Source organism: Phalacrocorax carbo, chromosome 22 (assembly GCF_963921805.1).
Source record: "Phalacrocorax carbo chromosome 22, bPhaCar2.1, whole genome shotgun sequence".
Taxonomy (NCBI): domain Eukaryota; kingdom Metazoa; phylum Chordata; class Aves; order Suliformes; family Phalacrocoracidae; genus Phalacrocorax; species Phalacrocorax carbo.
Genome location: NC_087534.1, coordinates 3,500,809 through 3,522,027, shown reverse-complemented (window position 1 = coordinate 3,522,027; position 21,219 = coordinate 3,500,809). Strand labels below are relative to the sequence as shown.

At 58.8% G+C, this 21,219-nt stretch overlaps 3 protein-coding genes and 1 long non-coding RNA gene across 6 annotated transcripts; 2 read left to right on the top strand and 2 right to left on the bottom strand.

Moving 5' to 3' along the window:
* Positions 1–542: 542 nt before the first annotated feature.
* Positions 543–3,572, bottom strand: LOC135316764 (uncharacterized). 2 transcript variants are annotated; one of them, XR_010376017.1, is made up of 2 exons: positions 3,309–3,572; positions 543–3,160 (listed from the first exon to the last, which is right to left on the bottom strand). It is a non-coding gene; the product is annotated as an uncharacterized LOC135316764 (long non-coding RNA). The 2 variants fall into 2 exon arrangements; XR_010376018.1 differs by having other exon boundaries at positions 543–3,157.
* HMGCL (3-hydroxy-3-methylglutaryl-CoA lyase) lies at positions 1,614–5,923 on the top strand. Of its 2 annotated transcripts, none has more exons than XM_064471278.1 (9): positions 1,614–1,723; positions 2,102–2,185; positions 2,383–2,490; positions 2,913–3,008; positions 3,567–3,715; positions 4,365–4,428; positions 4,741–4,929; positions 5,063–5,188; positions 5,622–5,923. In XM_064471278.1, the coding sequence occupies exons 1-9, from the start codon at positions 1,673–1,675 to the stop codon at positions 5,721–5,723; spliced, it is 969 nt and encodes a 322-aa protein (XP_064327348.1). In that variant the 5' UTR covers positions 1,614–1,672; the 3' UTR covers positions 5,724–5,923. The 2 variants fall into 2 exon arrangements, with proteins under 2 accessions (XP_064327348.1, XP_064327347.1); XM_064471277.1 differs by lacking the exon at positions 1,614–1,723 and adding an exon at positions 1,897–2,003.
* Positions 5,924–7,240: 1,317 nt separating this feature from the next.
* On the top strand, positions 7,241–10,951 carry GALE (UDP-galactose-4-epimerase). The gene is made up of 11 exons (XM_064471276.1): positions 7,241–7,264; positions 8,330–8,456; positions 8,561–8,676; positions 8,959–9,072; positions 9,311–9,487; positions 9,619–9,732; positions 9,832–9,898; positions 10,018–10,103; positions 10,260–10,337; positions 10,554–10,668; positions 10,761–10,951. The coding sequence occupies exons 2-11, from the start codon at positions 8,336–8,338 to the stop codon at positions 10,814–10,816; spliced, it is 1,044 nt and encodes a 347-aa protein (XP_064327346.1). The 5' UTR covers positions 7,241–7,264; positions 8,330–8,335; the 3' UTR covers positions 10,817–10,951.
* A 972-nt stretch (positions 10,952–11,923) lies between these two features.
* LYPLA2 (lysophospholipase 2) lies at positions 11,924–21,076 on the bottom strand. Its single transcript, XM_064471279.1, has 10 exons — positions 20,972–21,076; positions 18,508–18,613; positions 17,725–17,756; positions 16,993–17,058; positions 16,133–16,180; positions 15,864–15,934; positions 15,518–15,591; positions 15,250–15,351; positions 14,637–14,813; positions 11,924–14,399 (listed from the first exon to the last, which is right to left on the bottom strand). Exons 2-10 carry the CDS (start codon positions 18,583–18,585, stop codon positions 14,349–14,351), a joined length of 699 nt encoding a protein of 232 aa, XP_064327349.1. The 5' UTR covers positions 18,586–18,613; positions 20,972–21,076; the 3' UTR covers positions 11,924–14,348.
* Positions 21,077–21,219: the final 143 nt, after the last annotated feature.

Below are 21,219 nucleotides of genomic sequence, written 5' to 3'. Positions count from 1 at the left end.
CAAGTCGGGACGTCCTTCGCAGCATTCTGCTGGGGTGTGACAGCCCACAAGCCAAACAGCTGCACTTGGAACAACGTTTTCTGATGTAAAGCTGGGCTTCTGGGCAGATGTTACATTTCACTGCTGTGATCGAGGTGATGGCGAGTTGGTGGGAGACTGACCAGAGTTAGTATGGGGTGGTTAAGGGGACCTGCTTTGGGGTGTCAGGCCAGGGCACGTAGCGCCCAGGCAGTAGTGGGTGAAGCTGATCATGCAGCCAAAAAGGAGATGCACGTGTTAACCGTGAGAGGGTTCGGACTACTAGAGCAGCTCACAGGACGAGGAGCAGCAGGAGCTGTGTCTGCCCTTGCGTGCGCGTAGCCAGCGCTGGCGAGCCAGGCTGCGCTCAGCAACTGCACCCGCACCTCCCAGGCAGGAGCAGGCCCTGCCGCTTAATTACTCATTGAAATTAATTTTGATAACCAATGTGATAGTCTTACATGTGGGATCGTGAAACCTTGCATGTGATGGGCGTGTTCTAATGAAAACCAACCACAGTGCCATCACACATTCCTGTGTATGATATACTTTGTAAAAACAGGTACTCGATAAGGTGTGTTGTATGGCTTTGGTATTGATTGAAACAGTTGTGATCACATACTTCCATCCCAAATAAATATAATGGAAGCTTCTTGTTTGAAGAGGCCTAGAAGAAATCAGCTGTAGAAAATCATAAACTAATAGAAATCCATTAACAAACTTATATTCATAGAATCATATAATCATTAGGGTTGGAAAAGACCTCTAGGATCATCAAGTCCAACTTTTTGTCCTGTCAACGGTGACTTGGGAGAAGAGACCAACCAACCCCCGCCTCACTCCAGCCCCTCTCAGGGAGTTGCAGAGAGCAAGAAGGGCTCCCCTCAGCCTCCTCTTCTCCAGGCTAAACCCCCCCAGCCCCCTCAACCTCTCCTCATAAGACCTGGTCTCCAGACCCTTCACCAGCTTCATTGCCCTTTTATAAACAGAATAGTTTTTGCTCTTAAGTGACTTCAACAGAGAAGCCACCGTTCTGAACTGAGCCTCTGACTTCTACCGTTTGTGAAACAAGGTTTCCTGCATTGACGTTGAACTCCTTTAGAAAGGGTTGAACAGTACGTACTTAAATGATGAAACTCCTCATGATGGCGCGCGTTTCTGCAGCGCCGTTGTTGTGAAGGCCCCTCGACGTTGCACGCAGGCTGTATTTTGTTGCTGTACGATGTGGTGCAAGCGAAAGTTGGTAGAACACTTGGGGTTTAGCGCACGCTGAGCCCCAGGGCTGGGACATGTGCTCAGCCGGTGCTGTAGGAGCTGTTACTCAATTGGCAAATAATTATCTGTACTGACGAATCTGCGTGGACTTCAGAGAACTGGCGCTGGCTGCCAGAGCCCTGCTTACCTACGGCAGCATCCCCCCGGCGCTGGCGATGACGCCGTTACGAACACAGAGAGGGGAAAAAAAAAAGGGACACCAGAGCGATGGCCTTTTTGCCTCCCAACCCCGTCACGCCGGGAACCTCTGGCGCGGGGAGGGTGCCCGGCCAAAACAAACACGCCGTGTTTATTCAGCGACCGGAGCCAGCGGAAAAGCCGCGGTATAAGTAAGCGGCTCCCGAGGGGCCGCTCAGTGCCGGTGTCCCGGGACGGAAACATGCCGCAGTGCGCCACGGGGCCGCTGCCGCGGGACGGCCCGCGGGGACAGGTACGAGCGGCGGCTCCCCCGGTCCCGCGGCGGCGCTCCGGGGCGGGCGGCGAGGGCCCGGGGGGGGGGGGGGGGGGTGCGGGGATGGACGATGGCCCCGGACCCGGTCCCGGTCCCGGTCCCGGCTCCACGCGGAGAGCGCGGCACCGCGGCTGCCACGTGACCACGAAGCCACACCCCCCGATTGGGTCACGTGGTGGTGGGTGTGGTCACGTGAGAGCGGGCCGACATGGCGGCGGCGCGGCGGCTGTTGCCGCGCTGGGCTGTGTCGCTGCGGCCGGTGAGCGGGGCTGGGGGGGAGCGGGACCGGGAGCGGGACCGGGACCGGGAGCGGCGGGGCGGGGCTGAGCTGGGCTGACCCTCCCTCTCTGTCCCCAGGTCAGCGCCGCGGCGGCCGGAGCCTTCCCGAAGCGTGTGAAGGTGGTGGAGGTGGGGCCGCGGGACGGGCTGCAGAACGAGAAGGTAGGGGCGGGGGCCCTTCCCTAACCAAACACCCGTAACGTGCCGCTGTGCCCCACCGACGGGCTGGTTTATGTTGTTTTGTTTTGTTTTGTTTTTTTAATGCCGCTTTTTGATGTTGAAAGATAAGGGGGTTTTGCGTTGGTGGAAAAGTTTGTTGTGAAAACAACAACCTAAGGTCGTTTTCCTCTTCTTCTCAGAATGTTGTACCGACACCGGTGAAAATCAATCTAATCAATATGCTGTCAGAGACGGGGCTTCAGGTTATAGAGGCCACCAGCTTTGTTTCCCCCAAATGGGTTCCTCAGGTCAGTATGCAAACGAGCGTTACAATTGTATATTACAAAAACGCCTAATAATAGATAGTAATCCAATAAAATATTTTGCTTGCTCCAAAACCCTTATTACTGTGACTTATAACTGGGCAAGAAGCAGCAAAGCCAAATAAAAGGGCTTGCAGTATCCCAGACCTTCCCTTTGGACCTTGCAAAAGAGCAAACATACAGCTCCAATACAAACAGCTGGTTGTGTGCGTGTTGGCACTGGCTTGGCTGGGTGACTGAACTATGATCCTTCACAGGGTGCAATGCTGTTTGCTCTTTAGAGGCCCGTTTCTCTTATTCCTAAATATTGCTGCTCCAGTTCCTAAAAATAAATTTTAAAAATTATTTTATAATTTGCAGGCATGGATGTTGTCACCCTTAGAAACCTTTCCTTGTTTACTTTGCAGATGGCGGACCATACTGAAGTCATGCAAGGAATTAATAAGTTACCTGGTATTAGTTATCCTGTGCTGACACCGAATCTGAGAGGATTTCAGGCAGCGGTAAGAGATGGCAGCGTCTGAATGTTCCGAGTGCCTCGTGTGCAGGGTTCCTGCGAAGGAACGTTTCAGCTGTGGTTAAGGGTGGGAAACGGATCTTTTGTGCTGGCAGGCAGCCGTCGCATCTTGGAGCTCCTTCACACGGGATCATTCTGCTGGGGAAATAGAAACCTGTTGTTTATAATGGGAAATACCTTGATACATTTTCTATTATTTTTAAAAAAAACCCACAAACAAAGAAACCAATTACAAAAAAACAAATAAGTGATTTATTTTAATTGACAGTGATGGTTTTGGTCTTACCCCCATGTCCCACAGTGCTCTGTCCAGCAGATGTAGCTTTACTACTGTGTCTGTAACTTTACGCTTCCTTTGAAGGCAAACTTGGATGTGTCATTATGTTTTTATTGTAGAATGAACTGAGGAAAGAATTGGGTTATTCGGGGAAGAATTGGGGAAAAAATATCTTCTATAAAATGGGAGAACTGTAGTCGTGGTTGTGCTTGTCATTTCCCTCGCAAGAGAAAGCAGCTCACTTTAGTTTATGCTTTCTATTGGCAGGTGGCAGCAGGGGCCAAAGAAGTGTCGATCTTCGGAGCTGCATCTGAGCTCTTCACTAAGAAGAACATCAACTGTTCCATAGAGGAGAGTTTGGAGAGATTCGATGAAGTGATGACGGCAGCGAGAGCAGCCAGCATTCCTGTCCGGGGGTAAGGAAGGAGTTCTGCTGCAAGCTTAGCATCGAGCCTGTCGCGTGGGGAGATGTGTCTGCTGGAGTTTATCCCTTTGGAGTCTGGCCCATGCAGTGCTGGGGAGCAGGATTTCTTTTACCCTTTACCTTTTCTGGGAGGGTGTCTCTCTGCCTGGATGGATGAAGGCAGCTGTGAGCTCAGTGCATTGAGAAGCATTAATTTGTCAAAACCACCACACTGATGCGGTTTCAGACACTGCCTTGGTGCAAAGCCTATACCGCTCGTGACAGTTTACACTCCTCCAGATGGATTCACCCTTCGTGGGGTGGATTCACCCACCCTTAATTCACCTGTAATTATTCTGCCTTCAGCTTTACTAAGTGATCCAAAATAGTACTAGCTTCCAAGTGGCAGACGTTCCACGTGGGAGTGCATAGATCCACAAACCCAACAGTCCTGTGTACTCTTGTCCTGGCAAATTTTTCATGTCTATGGAAGAAGCAATTGTTCAATAGTTAATTATGTAAGCTTTGTTCACTGAGCTGATTTTTAGAATAGGAAATTAATTCTTCCATTGTCATGTGAGGCGCTGCACAAGTCCTGACTGATTTGGCCAGTATAATCTCACTTCAGTTCTCTAGCTAAAACTGTATTTTTTTAACTGTAGATATGTATCCTGTGTCCTTGGGTGTCCCTATGAAGGGAAGATTTCTGCAGCTAAAGTTGCAGAGGTGAGTTCATCGTAAATGTAACCAGAATTTCTGAGATGTTTTTGGCTCCCTCTTATAGATGTGAATTGAACTGAAGGATGTATCAAACCATTTAACCAAAGACTGAGGGAGGGCTGGGGAAGGTTACAGTTAGCTGCCGCCACAGGGAGGGAAGGCTGGATCTTGCCAAAATGGATGTGCGAATTCAGGGAGAGGAGTCTCCTGGCCGTTGTCCCCATGGCTGTTGTGCTCCAGTTCCACTGTATGGGTCTCCAGCTCTAGGAAGGGAGTGACAAAGCTGCCTTTTCAGTAAGCGTCCTGGCTTTTGGACAGGTCTCAAAGAAGATGTACTCGATGGGATGCTACGAGATTTCCCTCGGCGACACCATCGGCATTGGGACTCCGGGGAGCATGAAGGAGATGCTGACGGCAGTCATGAAAGAGGTGCCAGTTGGGGCTCTTGCTGTTCACTGCCATGATACCTACGGGCAAGCTCTTGCCAACATCTTGGTAGCGCTTCAGGTAAGATTCTTGCTTTGCAGTATAGCATCCTCCTTTGAGTTTCTTCTGTGCTTGCCTGTGAACCATAGGTTTGAGGAGCAGGACCACAGTTTGTCCTTTAAGAGGAGTTTACTGATAGTGCTTTTGTTTGCAGATGGGTGTGAGCGTGGTTGATGCGTCCGTCGCTGGCCTTGGAGGCTGCCCCTATGCCCGAGGAGCTTCAGGAAACGTTGCTACAGAGGACTTGGTGTACATGCTGAACGGCCTGGGGATCCACACGGTGAGCATGAGCAGCCTTTGCCTGCAGCAGCTGAGCCTCTCGCACGATGGCTCTGTTCAGGCTTCAGAGGGGGTTCAAAACTTGGCCCAGGGAGCCTGAGTGTGGCTGCAAGGGTTGTTCTGGCCCTGCTGTGCCAGTCAGGAGGGCACAAGGGCCTTGCCTTGCCAATCCCACACACCCCCTGCTGGGAGCACTTCCTTCTCTCCCTTTTTCTTAAATTTCTTAAATTTAAGAAACTTTCTTAAATTTCCCTGTAACTTAACCCTCACTATCAGAATTGCACTAGTGAGCAGCAGGCGCCCAGGGCCTCGTTAAAATACCCTTCAGGCTCCCTCACCCCCTGCTAGTCTTTCGCAGCGATGCCAGTTGTTACTGGGCAGCTTTATGGGGCAGAACTGGTACCAGTATACATCGTATCTTTTTTCCCACGAAGGGTGTGGATCTGCAGAAGTTGATGGACACGGGCACGTTTATTTGCAATGCTCTCAACAGACGAACCAATTCCAAAGTGTCCCAGGCGTGTTGCAGACTGTGACGCTGAATCGAGTTTCTCCTTGGATCAAGAAGAAAGCGAGGATCCAGTGTTGGCTGGGTTTCCCTCTATCTCGCTGCCTCTGATCTTCAGTGCTCCTTCCAGGCCCAGCGCTTGAAAGGAAAAGTATAATCCACCAGAATCTGTGAAGAAATGAAAAAAAAAAAAAAATACTGTCATCGTATTGCCAAAACCAGCACAACTATACTCAACCTTAAAGACATTGGCCGTTTGCCTTAGAGAAGGGAGGACATGGATGGGCTGAGGGAGACGTAGCGGGCGCACCGCTTGCCTTCTCGCAGAGAGCTGCAGGCTCCGGCACCAGCTCAGAGCAACATCTGCTAACTTGTACCTCAAGAATGTGCTGCTGTAACCTACCAGCAAAGGATAAAGGGCAGCTTTTCCAGTCAGAGCACTTCTCCAGGTCAGGCGTGGCTTCTCCAGGTCAGGCGTCTCCCCTTCTCTCTCCTCACTACGAATGTTGAGACTGAAATCGAAAGGCTCCCCTTCGTCATTCAGGTGTCAGGGGGCATCCTTGGACCTTCTGTCTTAGCATTTAGGGGTTGTAATAAAGGACCGTATCTGTTGTAAGATACTTCTTCTAAACACTAGCAGTAGCAAACACATTATTTAATATTCTAAGCTATTAGAAATTTGGTTTCACTAAACCAGTTAAAAAGCTTTTGCTGCTGGTTTGGTTCCAAATACCTCTTCTGCCGGCCTGCAGTGTGGAAATGCTGCATCGTTGTGGGCTTCTTCTGTGCGCACATCTGCTCCTCGCGGTAGACAGGTCCTAGGGAAGTCTCCCCTTATCTGCTATTTAAAATAATTTATTTAATAGTTTATCTGTGAGACGTCACCCTTCCATGGGGCGGGCTGGGTTTGTAGCTGCGCCTTTCTCTGACTGTCCCTCCGCGTCTCACCGCATCATTTAAATAAAGTGTAACAATTAAATAAACTGTAACATTGAAATAAGCTGGAATCGGTGAATAAGGGGGGGGTGTAAGTCCTGGGCGCAGTGGCCTCCTCCTGCCGCCAGGGGGCGCGGGGCCGCCGCGCGTTCACCGGGGCCGCCTCAGTGAGGCCCCGCCCCCTCTCCCGACGGGCCAATCGGCACTGCTGTCTGCCGGGAGCGGGGGCCGGCACATGCTGCGCATGCGCACTGCCCCGGCTTTTTGTCCCCGCCGCCGCGCCGTAGCTGGCGCGGAGGTGACACGTTTCCATGGGAGAGCGGTGCGCGTGGCACCGCGGGGGGCGGGGAGCGCCGCCGGCCCTTAAAGGGGCCGCACCCGGCGGAGGGGCAGAGCCAGGGCGGCGGCGGGAGGCGGCCGGTGAGCGGGCTGGGAGGGCGGGGGGAGACCAAACCCGAGGGCCCGGGGCGAGCGGAGGCAGCTGCTGCTGCTGTGCCCTCCTTTAACGTGGAGCTCCCACGGCCCGGCCCGGCCTCTGAGGGAACCCCCAGCCCATGAGGTAAATCCAGCCCCTGGGGGAACCCCCGGCCCCAGCCCCCCAGGTCAGCCCTGGACCCGACCCCGACCCCACAGGTAATGCCTCAGGAGACCCCCGGCCCCCCAGGCAGCCCCAGTCCCGGCTCCTCAGGTAAACCCCGAGCCAGGGGTACCCGCGGTAACCCCGCGCCCGGCCCACGAGCACGCGCTGTCCCGCAGGCCCCTGCCCCGTCCCGCTCCCTGCTCACCTGCCTGGCTAGAGGCAGCCTGGGTTTGGCTTTGCAGCCCTCGCCTGCCTGGCTCAGGCGCCGGCCTCCCCCGGAGCTGCCCTCGCTGGCTGCCCTCGCAGCCCTGGGGCCAGCCGCAGACCCAGGGCAGGGCAGTTCAGGGGTTTCAGGTTGATTTTCAGCCCGAGCTGCAGCTCTGAGAGTGACTAAAGTCACCCAGGGTGGAAACTTCCCCTGTGCTGCCTCCACATGCCTTGGTAACGAAGTGGATTTTCCTTCCTGCCCACGGGGCAGGAGCTGCTGCCCTGTTCGCAGGGACGGGGTTTCTCTTGCAGGTTTGCTTCCAGGCTGCCGCTCGGAGCGTGGCAGCCAATGTTCCTGTAGCCTGCGGTGCTCCGATGCCCACCCTCCTGGGAAGCGGGGCGGGAACGGGGCCGGTGCTGGGCAGGGGAAGGGAGGCTGGAGGGAGCGCTGGGACTGTCGTACAGAGGGGATTTCAGAGCTGGAGAAAAAAACAGGGAACGGCGGCGGGGGAAGAGGGCAGAGCTGATGCCCCTTGAGGAGACCACCCAAGTTAATACCTTTAGATGACTCCCTTCCCTTGTGCTTAGGGGTGAATTAGCCTCAGGGATTTGTGCTGTGGGATATGGGCAACACCAGGATCTTGACTGGATTTAACAGGAAGAACAAGTATGTGACAAGTGTCAGATAAACCCTCCCTGTCCGGGAGGTGTGAACCATGTCAGCAGGGTGTGCTACAACCTGCCCGGCCTGTTCCTCTCTGGCCAGGCCAAGCGCAGGGAGTGCCTAGAGGCAGCGCTGACGTGACAGTGTCCGAGTCCTGCCTGCCCGCTCCCTCCCAGGGCCCCCGCTTGTCGTGCCCACCCCAGACTGCTGCACACAGTGCAGCACTGACGGGCCTTTCCTCCCCCAGGGAGCCATGGCAGAGAAGATCCTGGTGACCGGCGGAGCTGGCTACATTGGCAGTCATTGTGTGCTGGAGCTGGTGGAGGCTGGCTATGTCCCTGTGGTCATAGACAACTTTCACAATGCCATCCGAGGTATGGAGAGCCTTCATCCCTTCCCATACGAGGGTTTCAGCCACTCTCAGCCTGTGCTGGGACCTCCAGTTATCCCAGTGCCTCACCCCCTTCTGTCTCCCCAGGGGCAGATGAGCTCCCGGAGAGCCTCCGGCGTGTGCAGGAGATCGTGCGCCAGCCCATCCTCTTCCAGGAGCTGGATATCACTGATGAGGCAGCGCTGCAGCAGCTCTTCAGTAAGGTGAGAGCAAGAGCTGCCATGCCGGGGTGGCCTTGTGGGCTCTGAGGGGTGAGAGGGGTTTGTGCTGGGGGTGGGAGCCAGGAGGGAGATGTGGACTGGGCAGAAGCTGAGTGGGGAGGACGGTGCTGAGGAAATGCTGCAACCAGCAAATGTTCCTTGGGCCATGGAGGCCACACGGGCTGGCTGAATGAAACTCTGGGGAGACTTCTGTCTGGTTTCTGCCTGGAGCTTCTATCTCCTATTGCTGTGGCACTAACACCAAGCTCTTTTTTCCCTCTGCAGCACCGTTTCTCAGCTGTGATGCACTTTGCGGGGCTGAAGGCAGTGGGGGAGTCTGTGCAGAAGCCCCTGGAGTACTACAGGGTGAACCTCACTGGCACCATCCGGCTGCTGGAGGTGAGTGGAGCCAGGGGGCAGAGCATGGTGCTCAGGGCCATACGGGTGCTGGGTGACTGTGATCCTGCTCTGGGGTGGCTGTGCTGGCGGGCAGCCTGGCCCCTGCAGTGCTCCCCGTGCCCAGGCCCGGTCCCAGGGGTGTAATGGTGCCTGCAGGGTGGGAGCTGCTGGTGGCAGAGGGCTGAGCTGGAGGGCACGGAGCTTGCTGGCTCAGTGGCGGCTGGTCCCTGCTCCCCAGACCATGAAAGCCCACGGCGTGAAGAACATCGTGTTCAGCAGCTCTGCCACCGTCTACGGAGACCCCAAGTACCTGCCCCTGGATGAGAACCACCCCGTTGGAGGCTGCACCAACCCCTACGGCAAATCCAAGTACTTCATCGAGGAGATGATTCGAGATCTCTGCAAAGCAGAGAGGGTGAGGAGCTGCCCCAAGGCACGCAGGGCTGGGAACTGAGGTCTTTTCCTGCTGGAGCGTGCTGGGGTGACAGGGCAGTGCCGCACAGCACTACACCCTCCCCAGGCAGCCATGTTTGTGTGTCTCCCCAGGACTGGAACGCTGTTCTCCTGCGCTATTTCAACCCCATCGGAGCCCACGAGTCAGGCATGATCGGGGAAGATCCTCAGGGGATCCCAAATAACCTCATGCCCTATGTGGCGCAGGTACCACCCCATTGCAGCCCTTGAGGACCCCTTGGCTTGTGGTGCCTATGGGGGGTGCACAGGCTGATGGGGCTCTCGTGGCCTTGTCCCTCTGCGCAGGTGGCAGTGGGGCGCCGGGAATTCCTGAGCGTGTTCGGGAATGACTACAGGACAGACGACGGAACAGGTGCGTCACAGAACGGGTGGAACAGAGACACCCCATCCCCGGGGGCAGCCGTCGCAGCTCCCCGGCCTGGCTGCGCCCCGCGCAGGAGGGCTCTGTGCTCACCCTTTGTGTCCCTGCAGGCATCAGGGATTACATCCATGTCGTGGATTTGGCGAAGGGCCATATCGCTGCTCTGAAGAAGCTCGAGGAGAACTGCGGCTGCAAGGTACCAAGAGGGCCGTTGTCTGGGGTGCGGTCAACCCTGCTGGGGCTCTGGGGCTGGGCCAGGGCTGGGCTTTTCCAGCCCCGGGGAAGCTAAAGAGGGCCTGGTCCTTCTCCCCTTGCGAAAGAAGCTGACCCATGTCCCTTATCCTCCTCCCAGATCTACAATCTGGGCACAGGCACCGGCTACTCTGTCCTGCAGATGGTCCGGGCCATGGAGAAAGCCTCAGGAAGGGAGGTGAGGTCTAACTCGCAGCCTGCAGGGCCACGGGCGCAGAGCCAGCTGCTCCCACCAGCCCTGCCTCGCCACCCCAAGCCATCGCTGCCGCAACAGCCCTTGTGCCTGTGTCTGCGGCAGCCCCTGGCCCTGATCCTTCAGCTCCCTGGCCTCTGATGAGTCCCCTCTGCTGAGAGCCGGGAGCCCCCAAACTCCACAGTCCCGCTTTCCCTGCAGATCAAGTACAAGATCACGGGCCGGCGCGAGGGAGACGTGGCTGCCTGCTACGCCAACCCGGCGCTGGCTGAGCGCGAGCTGGGCTGGAGAGCTGCCTTTGGCCTGGACAAGATGTGTACGAGCATCCCGCCCCTCCCCGGCAGGCCATGTGCCACCGGCTGCCCCTCTTCTGACCCCCCCCTCACTGCTGCTCTCTCCCCATTGCAGGCGAGGACCTGTGGCGGTGGCAGCTGCAGAATCCCACAGGCTTCAGCAAGAACTGAACCATGGCCCGAGGGCTCGCCTGGCCGCCATGGGCCACCACAGGCCAGCCCTGCCCACCTCTCACCACGGCCCCAGCGAGCACGGCTGCCATCACCCTGGGTGCAGGTCCAGCTCCCTCTCCTGCCTCTTGCATGGGGCAGGAAGGCTGGAGCTTCCTCAGCCTCTCCACTCCTCATCCCCCTCCAGGTCCTTTGCATCTCATAGAGCAGGAGCACAAGGAAGAACAGAACCAGGGTCCAGCTTTGGCACCCAGGGCACAAAATCCCCTCATGGGAATGTGAAGGGGCTGGTGCCAGCCCCAGCAGGGAGAGGCTGGGCCCCCCAGCCGCTGCTGGGGCTGCTCTGGGGCCCTCCCTGTGCCCAGCACTCAAACATGAGCCCTGTTGAGCCCAAACTCCAAAGGAAACCACCCATTCCCCGCTCAGTGGCCCCCAGCGTGGGGAGCTGAGGATGTTCCTGGTCTCGGGTGGAGGCTGGGGCACCCCCTGCCCTGGAGAGGGCTGCTGAGCACCTACCTCATGGCCTCAGGAACCCCCAGACCCACCCATTCCTGCAGGGACCAGTCACCTGCCAAGGCCACCACAGCTCCTTTCCCATGGGAGAAGGCCCTGATAGCTGCCAGGGCTGCCCCCTCTCATCTCCCCTGCCCCTCGCAGTGTTGTTTTGGGGACCAAGCCCCCCCCCCCCGCTGCTGCTAGATTTGCCTGGTGCCTGGTTTTGCTTCCATGTTGCCTGTGGCAGCCACTTCCATAATCATGTTGCCAAAGGCTGCCCAGGAGAAGGCTCTGCTCGGCTGTCAAATACTGGTCCTATTTATTACTGGCAGCTCTAACGGCTTCGTTAGGCAGTGATGACGCAGTCAGCCCCATTTGCTGTCAGTTAGATTAATAACTTATGCTACTAAATTATGAATTGAGCTTTTGATTTGTTTTTAAATAAACTTTCTTACTTTCTAAGTGGCAGCTCTGTTCTGCTCCCCCTCAGCCAGAGCTGCCGCCCTCTGAGAAACACACCCTGGGGCCTTGTGCTAATCCGCTCCCCCCAAACCTCCGTTCCAGAGGTGCTGCGGGCGCTTCCTGCCCAGCCATGAACGACGCCAGCTCAGCTCTGGGAGAGGTTTACAATTTATTTAACCTTGTTTCTGATTCTGTGGAACACACACACACAAAAAAAAAAAAAGACAAAAAACCCCAAACATTTACAAGGAAGACAAAAGAGAGAAGAAAAAAAAAACCAAAGCTGTATTGAGGAATGGAGAGAAGCCGTTCTCCCTCCCAGGTCCTCAGCACGGCCCCGGCCAGGCGCGTGCTGCTCAGGTGGGGAGCGAACAGGAATGATCTGCAAAGGGGCCAGCGCAGCCACCCGCGCCGTGCCCAAGGATGGCCACGAGTCCCGGGCCCCCACTCCGCACACGGTTCCAGTTCACAGTCAAATAGGTCGGTCTGTCCGTCTGCCAGCCCTCAGGTAACCTGCAGGGAGCTGCGTTCCCATCCCAGCCAGCCCCTCTCGCCTCCCCGCCCGCCGAGCACAGGGAGGGGAGGACACAGCAGCTTTAAAACAGACAAAGTAGAAGAAACAGCAGGACTGAACCCCAAGCAAGGGGAAGAGCCGGGCTCCCCCTGACACCAGCAGCAGTTTTGCTGGTTTAAGACTTCCTACAAGGGATGGGGAAAAAAAAAGAAAAAACCAAAACCCCAAACCTCAACCACCCAAAACAACCCGAGAAACCAACCAAGGATGAGTCCGACAGATCCGACTCTCCGGAGAGCGGGTTATTGCTTTGCACATCCCAGGCGGGGAGGGCACGGCTGGAGCAGAGGTGCCGGCGCCAAGCCCCACGCCTGCCCTCCCCGGAGCAGCCCTCACCCTCCGGGAGGTGCCGGCCTCGGCAGGGCTCTGCGGGGCGAGGGGCCGCGCCGGGCACTGACCCGCACAGAGCCGGAGCACGCAGGAGGGACGATAGCCCTTAGGCTTGGGGGGGGTGGTTTTGTGGTGGTTTTTGTTTTCTTTTTTTTTTTTTAAAAGACATGTACAGCTCCAGCCCAGAAGGGCCCAACAGTGCTGTGGGCTCAGCCCATGGAGGAGAGGTGAGAAGGGCAGCGCTGCTCAACAGCAAGTGCCCTCGGCCCTGCGGGAGAGGGAGAGAGGGGGCACCCAGGAGCCCACCCATGGAGCAGACATTCGGGGCCTGGGGAGCTGCTCTGCTGCTGGGGACAGTCCCGGCCCCGTGCCCCAGCCAGCCACGGCCACCAGCACGGCCGGGCCACCGGCTCAAGGGAGGAGAAGCCTTGGCTGCAGCCTCCAGCCAGCCGGGCAAGGGGAAACCTGCGATTGTACATGGAAAGGCCGACAAAGCCCACAGCCCTCACCCTGGGGAGCGCAGAGACCCCCGCGCTGCCCTGCAGGACGGGGCACGGTGGCACCCGGGCATTAAATGCTGGTGAGATGATGGCTGGGAGCAAACCTGCTTCCTCCAGCTGCGCCAGGGGCCACCCCTGGGGGCCTCTCCTCGCCTCTCCTCTCCCTCCCTGAGCCAGCCCGAGTCCAAAGGGAAGGAGAAGTAGCAGCAAGACAGACGTTAAGGACCAGGCCAGCGCCAGGCAGGCTCCGTGGCAAAGCCGTTCGGACGCCGGCTGTAAACGGCAGCGCTTTGGGGCTCTGAGGGTGCAGAGAGAACCTCTGAGACACCCCGCTGGGCTGAGGAGATTGTAAAAGCAACAAGAGGAGAGGAAGGAGGCGATTATCTCGAGGAGGGCAAAGCTGCCACAAGCGGAGGGCTGAGGCTGCTGGAGCGCGGGGCGAGCCCGCTGGGGAGTGTGCGTGTGCGACAGGGCGGGGGCCGGGGCCCGTGCGAGGAGGTGCAGGGGCTGCGCGGACGCCTTTCTGCTGGCCCTGGGAGACGGGGCAGCCTTTGGCAGTACGGGCCCAGAGCAGAGCCTCTCTCTGGGCCTTGAGGCATTTGCAGGAGAGTCCCGGGTTCCTGAGCTCTGATTGAAAACCCGTGAATCACCTGAGCGGAGGCCGAGAGCAGCCGCGGAGAGGACGGGCCGAGGGCAGAGGAGGAGCATGGGCTGCTCTGAGCCCCGGAGAGTGCCCCAGCCCTGCCCTGTGCCCGTACTGCTCCTCCCACCGCACAGGGGCATATCCTACCCCTGATACTGTTACAAAAAAAACCCCAAACTCAACAAAAAGCCCTCGCCAGTGCCATGCCAGACCCACGCACTGCGGTGCCTGAACAGGGAGTCGAGGGGATGGTGACCCCTGTAGAAACCGCTCGGAGCAAGAGGAGAGAAAAGGCCACTCGAAGACTCGCCTTAGCTCCAATCTCAGCTCCGAGAGCAGCAGGGAGAGACGGGGCACCCCCAGTGGACAGGATGTGGCGCGAGGAGACGGGAAGAGGCAGGGGCCAGGGGTGCGGCGGGAGGTGCAGTGGGGTGCCATGGCTTCCATTTGCAGCGGACGGGTCACGGGGGAAAGATTGGTGGCTGCGACCTCGGCGTCCTTCCCTGCAACAGTCTCGAATGGCTCCGCTTAGATCCGGGGCAGCAGCTTCTCAATAAACTCCTTCACCGCCATCATCTCCTGCAGAGAGCACAGAGCCCGTCACGCCGGGGCTCCTCAAGGGCCCTGCATTGTCCCAAGCATGGGGGTACGAGGGCTGTGTGGCTTCCCTGCGGTGAATCGGGGAATAAACACATCCCCTGTCTTCTGGACTCAACAATTTCCCTGCCCTGCGGGTCCCACTGTGCTGGGGTCGGTCCCAAAGGTGACACCAGCCCCTGACAGCCCCGTCCCCTCTCCCCGCCCCGAGGCACTGACCTGAGGGCAGGAACTGTGCATCACGCCGGGGTAGGTTTTGAACTGCACCTTGGCGGGGGTGACAACAGATTTCAGCTTCTCAGCAGTGAGGGCCCCGAAGCGGACGGGGATCATGGGGTCCATCTCCCCATGGCACTGCAGGATGGCGATGTCCTTGTTCACACCGTTATTCGCTGCCTGCAGTGAGGAGGGAAGCACTCAGGGGTGCCCAGAAGAGGAGATCCCCAGTGGGGAATGGGGCAGGTGCTTTATCTGCATCCTGATGCACATCACCTGGCAGCTCCCCTCCTCATGGAGGGCTCCCCTCCTCTTCTCACATAGGAGAGCTGCTCACACAGCACCTGCCGCCCTGCTACCAGGACCCAGCTGCTGCCTGGTGGGCACAAGAAGGCTTGGGGGGCAGATCGGCTTGCAGATGCCCACACCAGATTGGAGGCAGAGCCCTGATTTCTCCTGTGCCCTCACCTGCCGCAGGGGCATGGGATTAAACCCCCACCACAGGCACCTGGTGTCTCCAGCAGCCCCAGGCTCCCACTGCAGCAAACTCCAGATGGGAAAATCCACCCCACTGACCCACCCTGCGGACGCGTGGGGCAGCAGCAGCACAGCGTACCTGCGGGAAGGCCTTGTGCAGCGGCAGCCAGCAGCTGAGCGCCACGATGCCGGCCAGCTGGTGCTGGCAGGTGAGAGCTGTGTACAGCGACAAGGCACCGCCCTGCAGCAGATGAGGAAGGCCTGTTAGTGCAATGGAGGGATCCAGAGCTCGGAGCATCCACCCATGCCCCTGCCATGGCTGCTCCCTTTGAGGGGTATCTTCAGAGGGGGAAGAGGGAACCCAACCCTCAGCCTGCTCTGCCTCAGCCCCCTGCAGCCCGGCTCACCTGTGAGAAGCCCCCCAGGATGATGCGGTTGGGTGGGATCCCGTTCTTCATCTCATGCTCAATAATTGCTTTAACTGGAAGAAGACAGAGAAATGGGTCAGTGAAAGGTGGAGGGGGCTGAAGAGCAGTGCCCGAGGCCTGTGGGTACACACAGGACACATCAGGGAGGGGGCAGGTGCCAGAGGTCCCAGGGACCAAACACACTTGGCTCCAGCCAGGCTGGAGGTGGGCTGGGGTCGCAGGAGAGAAGAAAGGAAGGAGAGGTGGAAGGAAGACATGTGCTCCTGTCCCAGTGAGGGAGAGGCACCCAGGAGCTCAGTGCTTCCCTCTCCCCAAAGCTTCTTACTGTTTTCTGCAGCTTTCTTGATCCCAGCTTCATCCTCAGGTGCATCTGGAGTCAACCCCATCAGATCAAACCTGGGAGAAGAAGCAGGGTCAGTCCCAAACCTCTCCCAGCACCCAGGGTGCGGGGAGGTGGGAGCTGGGTGTGCTCTGCCCTCCCCCTGACTCCTACAGGGCAGTGGATTTTGGCTCCTCAGTCCCCCCATCCCTCTCACTCCACAAAATACACCCTCAAAAGGGTCCCACCCCCTCCCTGCTGCCCAAAGCACTGACCAGGAGGGCATAACCATCTTCATGTTGAGGGTCACTGGGATCCGGGGCCTGCAGAGAAAACCGTTCGGGTGTTTTAATTCAAGTGCAAGATACGAAAATCCGAGCCAAGGGGAGTGGGGTGACCGGCCCTCCTGCTGCAGCTGCAGGAAACCTCTCCCAAGGGAAAGCAGCGGGTCAGTGCCACCAGACCCAGCCTGGGGGCTGCAAGGTGACCCCAGATATCAGCCATGAGCCCCGAGCGGATCCTGGCTGAGCCGGCAGCTCCACGGCATTGCCAAGTGGCCTGCCTGGGGAGGAGAGCACCTGCATCCCTCTCCTGTTTGCTGCCACTGAGCTGGGAGATGCTGACAGAGCAGCCGCCTCTGCTGCTGAGACAGACGCTGGGAAGCAAAGGCCCTGCTGCCGGGGACGCCACTGCGGTGGAGCTTTCCCAGCCCGGTGAGTGCCCCAATGCATGGGCTGCTACCGACATGGGGGACACATCGGGGACCGTTTCCTTCCCTTTCTGAGCCCCCTCCTGCCTGATCAGGGGGATGGGGAAGGAGCTTCAGTGTTCTGGGCTTTCGCTGCAGCCATTGGGGAGAGGCAAGGACAAGACAGGGGAGAAAACAGACTCGGAGCAGCAGCTCCCACACTGATCAGCTCTGTGGGGAACCACTCTGCCTGCAGGCAGAAAATGCCAGGGCTGGGGCCCTGAATAAACTGGCCACAGCAGGAGAGCAAGCCTCACTGTACAGCCCCGTGGCTAGGTCAGGGCACAGGCCACCATCTGCCTCCCCGAACAGTCTCAGCAGCAAGCACCAGCACCACAGCCCCCCCGATCCCGCCAAGGCCCTTCCCAAAGCAAGGATGGCACTTACGCATGAGGGCAAATATATTTCACGTAAGGGAGGCGGATGGAGGAGAGAGCATCAGCCCAGCTGTGCCTGGGGAGAGAGGAAAGGGAGTTCAAGGCTTGCCGTAGCATTTTGGAGGATGCTGGCGAAGGTGAGGGATTTCCCCCAAGGACAGGTTTTCTCCGAGGCCGCTGGACCCCTGCCCCTGCCCTGATGTTGTTCTACCACGTCCTGCCCACCCCAGCAGCCTGAATCCCAGGGTAAATCCCTGGCACAGATCTCCTCTGCGGCAGGGCAAAGGCAGCACACAAAGCCCTGCAGCTGGAGACAGAGGAGCTGCTGTCAGCAAGGGAGGAGGGAGAAGCCTTTTGTTACTGCTGTATTTCACGCTGCCCTCTAAGGTGGCCCTGCACATTAGAGGGATGCACTCGCATAGACACAACCCAGCTCCCAAGGACTGGAAAAACCGCAGCGCTTATCTGCTTGCCTTAAAGAAAGCAGAAAATCAAACCCGCAGGAGGCGGGGGGCTGCCAGGCTGCTGGGATCATAAATATTCAAGTGCAGACAGCTGCTGGCCAGCGATTCCCTGTGAGGGTGGCGCAGGCACGGCTATCGGATCAAGCTCAAAGCCCCAGACAGATCTTGGAGCTGCCCCTTGGGGAGAGCAGCACCGGCGCTCGCAGCAAACAGCCAGACCCGGGCCCACGTTCAGCAAACTATGCGTCACAGCCAGAGCTGGCTCCGGGAATACTCACCCCGTGTCTCCAAGGCCATGTAAAAAAATGACCTGTTAAATTAAGCAGAAAAACAAAAGAATTAGCTGGTGCGACAGCCGGTGTCCTGGGAGAGAGGCAGGGCTGGGCTCGCAGGGAAGCGGCAGAAGGCCACTTAGTCACTAACTAGAGGAGACTCAAACAGGCAGAAATTAGCTGATGCTAATGACATGTCTCTGCAGCTTTGAGCATGACGGATGGGTGGAACAGGCACATCATCATCATCATGCCACAGAGCCTGCTGTCAAGGCCCTGTTCATGGGCGTCATCGGCCCCTTGGCTGCCCAACATAGCAGAGAGCCAGGGAGCAACAGATCATCCTGCCAGGCCGCACGGCACCATGCTGAGCGGAGGCCGAGCTTGCCAAGGACTCACAAAACCCACCTCTACAGGCTTTTCATCTAAGACTTGAGCAGCCCTAAGCAACGGAGAGCAGAGGGAGGGCAGCCTGTGGGGCCCCAGGGAAGAACGGAGGATTTTCTTTGGGGGATTTTCTTTCAAAAGCTAAAATAGCCAAATCAGATCCAACTCCCACTCACTTCCCTGCAGGTCATGCCTAGCTGTGAGGCTGTGCCTGTGGTTCCACACTGGGCCAAGCACCAGTAACAAACAGCCCAGCCCAAAGGACCTCTCCCCAGCAAGATAAGAACTCACTGGTCCTGCATCCCCTTTGATGCACCCTCCGAACCCCACGGAAGCAGCTCCTAATCTTCAAGACTGCTAAAAGGGAAGAAGCAGGGGAGGCAGGAGGGGTCCGGCCCTTACCGCAGCAGTCTCCCGCTCTGCCCCTGAGACAGTCACTGCATCAGCGAGGAGGGGGACAGACATGTTGTTACCACACATACACCGAGAGGGACTCAGACACTGGCACCTGTGGGACAGAGGGACAAACGTAAGGTAGGAAAATACTCCCTTCTTTCCCCACCCGGCAACAATATGCTCCAGAGGGACCAGCTATTTAGGGGAAAAACTGAAGAGTACACGAAGACTTTGATGTCTAAGCCCTTGGGACAGCCCTGCTCCGTCCCTGGCCTGGCAAAGCCGGAGAGCCAGGAAGCAGAAAACGCTTCCCACATCGCAGCACCAGATGCGTGCGAGCTGGGATGCGCGCGTAGGGAGCTGGAAGTGTTAAAATTAGCTCTTTCTGTTACACCTCAAAGCCAAAGTTATTTCTGTGACTGTAACGACGTGGGCAGAGGGCGGCCGGGCGGCGCGCAGCCTCAGCATCCCTTCCCGGCTGCCAGCGGAGCCGAGGAGGAGCCTGACCCACATCTGCTCCGATGGGGAAGCAGGAAACGCCGGCCCCCGGCACGCAGCAGGCAGCAGCACGGGCCTTACAGCGCTAATAAAAGGTCCAGCCCTCTTTTATGGAGCCGGATGAGGATAAACAGGAGCGTTCAGGCACCGGCCTGAGACCCAGCCCAGCGCTGCCTCCCAGAGCCTGCGCCCCCCCAGCGATGGCATCCCCGTCCCTCCCCACCGGGCAGCCAGCCCAGGCCACCGCCACTGTCCCCACCGCAATGGTCTCCTGCCAGCACGAAGGGCGGATTGTCACCTCCTGGATCCCGGTCACCTGCAGGGCCGGCGGCTCCGGCAGAGCTAACAGCCCCCACAGACACCTCCGTCAGACACGACAGTTGATGGTGTTTGTTCCCAGTCCGGCGCAAATCAGTAAAACTACCGTGCCTCACGTGACGGGCCCTAACCCCCGCTTACCGCCCAGGACTAATTAGATCAGAGCTCGTTTACAGCGCTGCCATCATCTCCCAGGAGCGAGACCAGCCTCTGAGCTACTGCCAGGAACAAGATCAGACCCCACGGTCCGCTCGAGTCTTCACCTCTCACAGCGAGCACCATCCCCAGAGGGTTTTGGATGGCACGAGGCCACCCAAAGCCCCCCCAAACCCCCGGTACCCCGGCAGACAGCCTTACCCAACAGAAACAGCCTCCTCCTCTGCCAGCCTGGGCCAAAACCTGCCCGACTCGTTTCACCAACTGTTTGTCAGCTGGTTTTCCCCGACTCAAATAAAAACACCGGGAACAACAAGCTCCTCGGGTCTGGCGAACCTCACAGACACACAGCCCACGTGCTCGTGTGTACTCCAGGGTCAAAACAACCACCGAGGGAAAACAGCACCTGCCAAAATCCTGGCAAGAAGAGCCATAAATAAAAGCATCTTCCATGACAGATGGAGACGCTGAAACGTGCTCCCTGAGCCGACACAGACTCGCGTCTTTGCCTTATTCAGAGAGGCTTCAGGGAAAGGAGGGGTTCTGGGGTCAAGGCTGCCTGAAGCACCCCACGGTCACCCCCTGGAGACACCCCAGGTTTCTCCGGGGTATTTCTGCCCCACTCCCGGGGTTCCTACAGGAGGGTCCGCGGCTGCCGCCGCAGGAACAGCTTGAGCAAAAGCAGCCCCAAGGCCGAGCCGTAACACGGGGGAGGACGGAGCCCCCCCAAAACGGGTCTGTGCCTGCAGAAAAACCACCCGGGCACGAAAAGAGATGGACTTGTGCCCGAGGCGGCCCCAGGGCTCCCGCTCCCCACGGGGGTCACACCGGGGGGGAGCCCCCGGCCCTGGCTCCCGGGTTACGCCTCGCTGCCGCGTACCTCAGAACGGGAACGTTCCTTAGCGTTCGTTAACGTGCCCCGGCCCCTCCCGCAGGCCCGAACCGGCGCGGGGGAGGGAAAGGCGACGGGAGGCTGGGGGAATCCCACCGGGAAGCGGGAAGGATGACGGCGAGGGCCAGCCCGAGCCCCGCTCGGCCGCCCCGCCGGTTCCCACCCGCCGCGGCCGGAACGGGAACTCGTTTTCTGTAGAAATGGGGATTTTGGGGGGTTTTCTTAAAGGCTGGAAGCTCGGAGGGGTCTCGTGCCCCCCCCCGCGGGAGGCCCCTGGGCGCGGGAGGGGGAGGGGTGTTGCAGCGGGAGGGCGGCCCCGTTACCGGCAACGTGCTCCGCCGAGCACGAGGCCGCCAGGACCCTCCCGGGATCCACGGGCGGGAACCAGAGCCACACCGGGGCGGGGGGAGGGGGGAGCCCCGGATCTCCGGCCTCTCTGACGGAACCCCCCCTCCCAAACCGCCCGTTTAACACACCGGCAGCGCGGCGAGAAACAGGCCCCTCACCCGCCCCGGTCCCGCGCCCCCCCCCCTCCCCGGCAGTGGAGGTGGCCCGGCCCTCACGGACCCCCCCCGCCCCCCCCCGGTGGTACGTCCCGCCCCGCACCTCTCCCGCGGGCCCGGCGCGCGCTCTCCTCCCGGCTCCCCCGACGCGCTCCCACCGGAACTTCCGCCCTGCCGGGTCGGCGCTGGTTCAGCGCGGCGGAAGTGACGCATCGCCCGTTCCTCTGGGGGCGGCCATCTTGGCGGCGGGAGGCCCCGATCCGCGTCGTTACCGCACGGCCCAGGCCCCGGGTCCCCACCCGCCCTCTGCCGCCCGTGAGGCACCGAGCGCCGCCCCCCGTCCCCCCCGGT

What these genes read in the sequence shown, in the direction of transcription:
- HMGCL (XM_064471278.1), top strand. Translation starts at nt 1,673, where the DNA reads ATGCCGCAGTGCGCCACGGGGCCGCTGCCGCGGGACGGCCCGCGGGGA. An exon ending in CCCCCAAATGGGTTCCTCAG is followed by an intron (nt 2,491 to 2,912) that starts GTCAGTATGCAA and finishes TTTACTTTGCAG; the next exon opens with ATGGCGGACCATACTGAAGT. An exon ending in CTGCAGCTAAAGTTGCAGAG is followed by an intron (nt 4,429 to 4,740) that starts GTGAGTTCATCG and finishes GCTTTTGGACAG; the next exon opens with GTCTCAAAGAAGATGTACTC.
- GALE (XM_064471276.1), top strand. Translation starts at nt 8,336, where the DNA reads ATGGCAGAGAAGATCCTGGTGACCGGCGGAGCTGGCTACATTGGCAGT. An exon ending in CTTTCACAATGCCATCCGAG is followed by an intron (nt 8,457 to 8,560) that starts GTATGGAGAGCC and finishes CTGTCTCCCCAG; the next exon opens with GGGCAGATGAGCTCCCGGAG. An exon ending in AGGAGAACTGCGGCTGCAAG is followed by an intron (nt 10,104 to 10,259) that starts GTACCAAGAGGG and finishes TCCTCCTCCCAG; the next exon opens with ATCTACAATCTGGGCACAGG.
- LYPLA2 (XM_064471279.1), bottom strand. Translation starts at nt 18,585, where the DNA reads ATGTGTGGTAACAACATGTCTGTCCCCCTCCTCGCTGATGCAGTGACT. An exon ending in AAGATGGTTATGCCCTCCTG is followed by an intron (nt 15,935 to 16,132) that starts GTCAGTGCTTTG and finishes TTCTTCTCCCAG; the next exon opens with GTTTGATCTGATGGGGTTGA. An exon ending in TGCACAAGGCCTTCCCGCAG is followed by an intron (nt 14,814 to 15,249) that starts GTACGCTGTGCT and finishes TCCTCACTGCAG; the next exon opens with GCAGCGAATAACGGTGTGAA.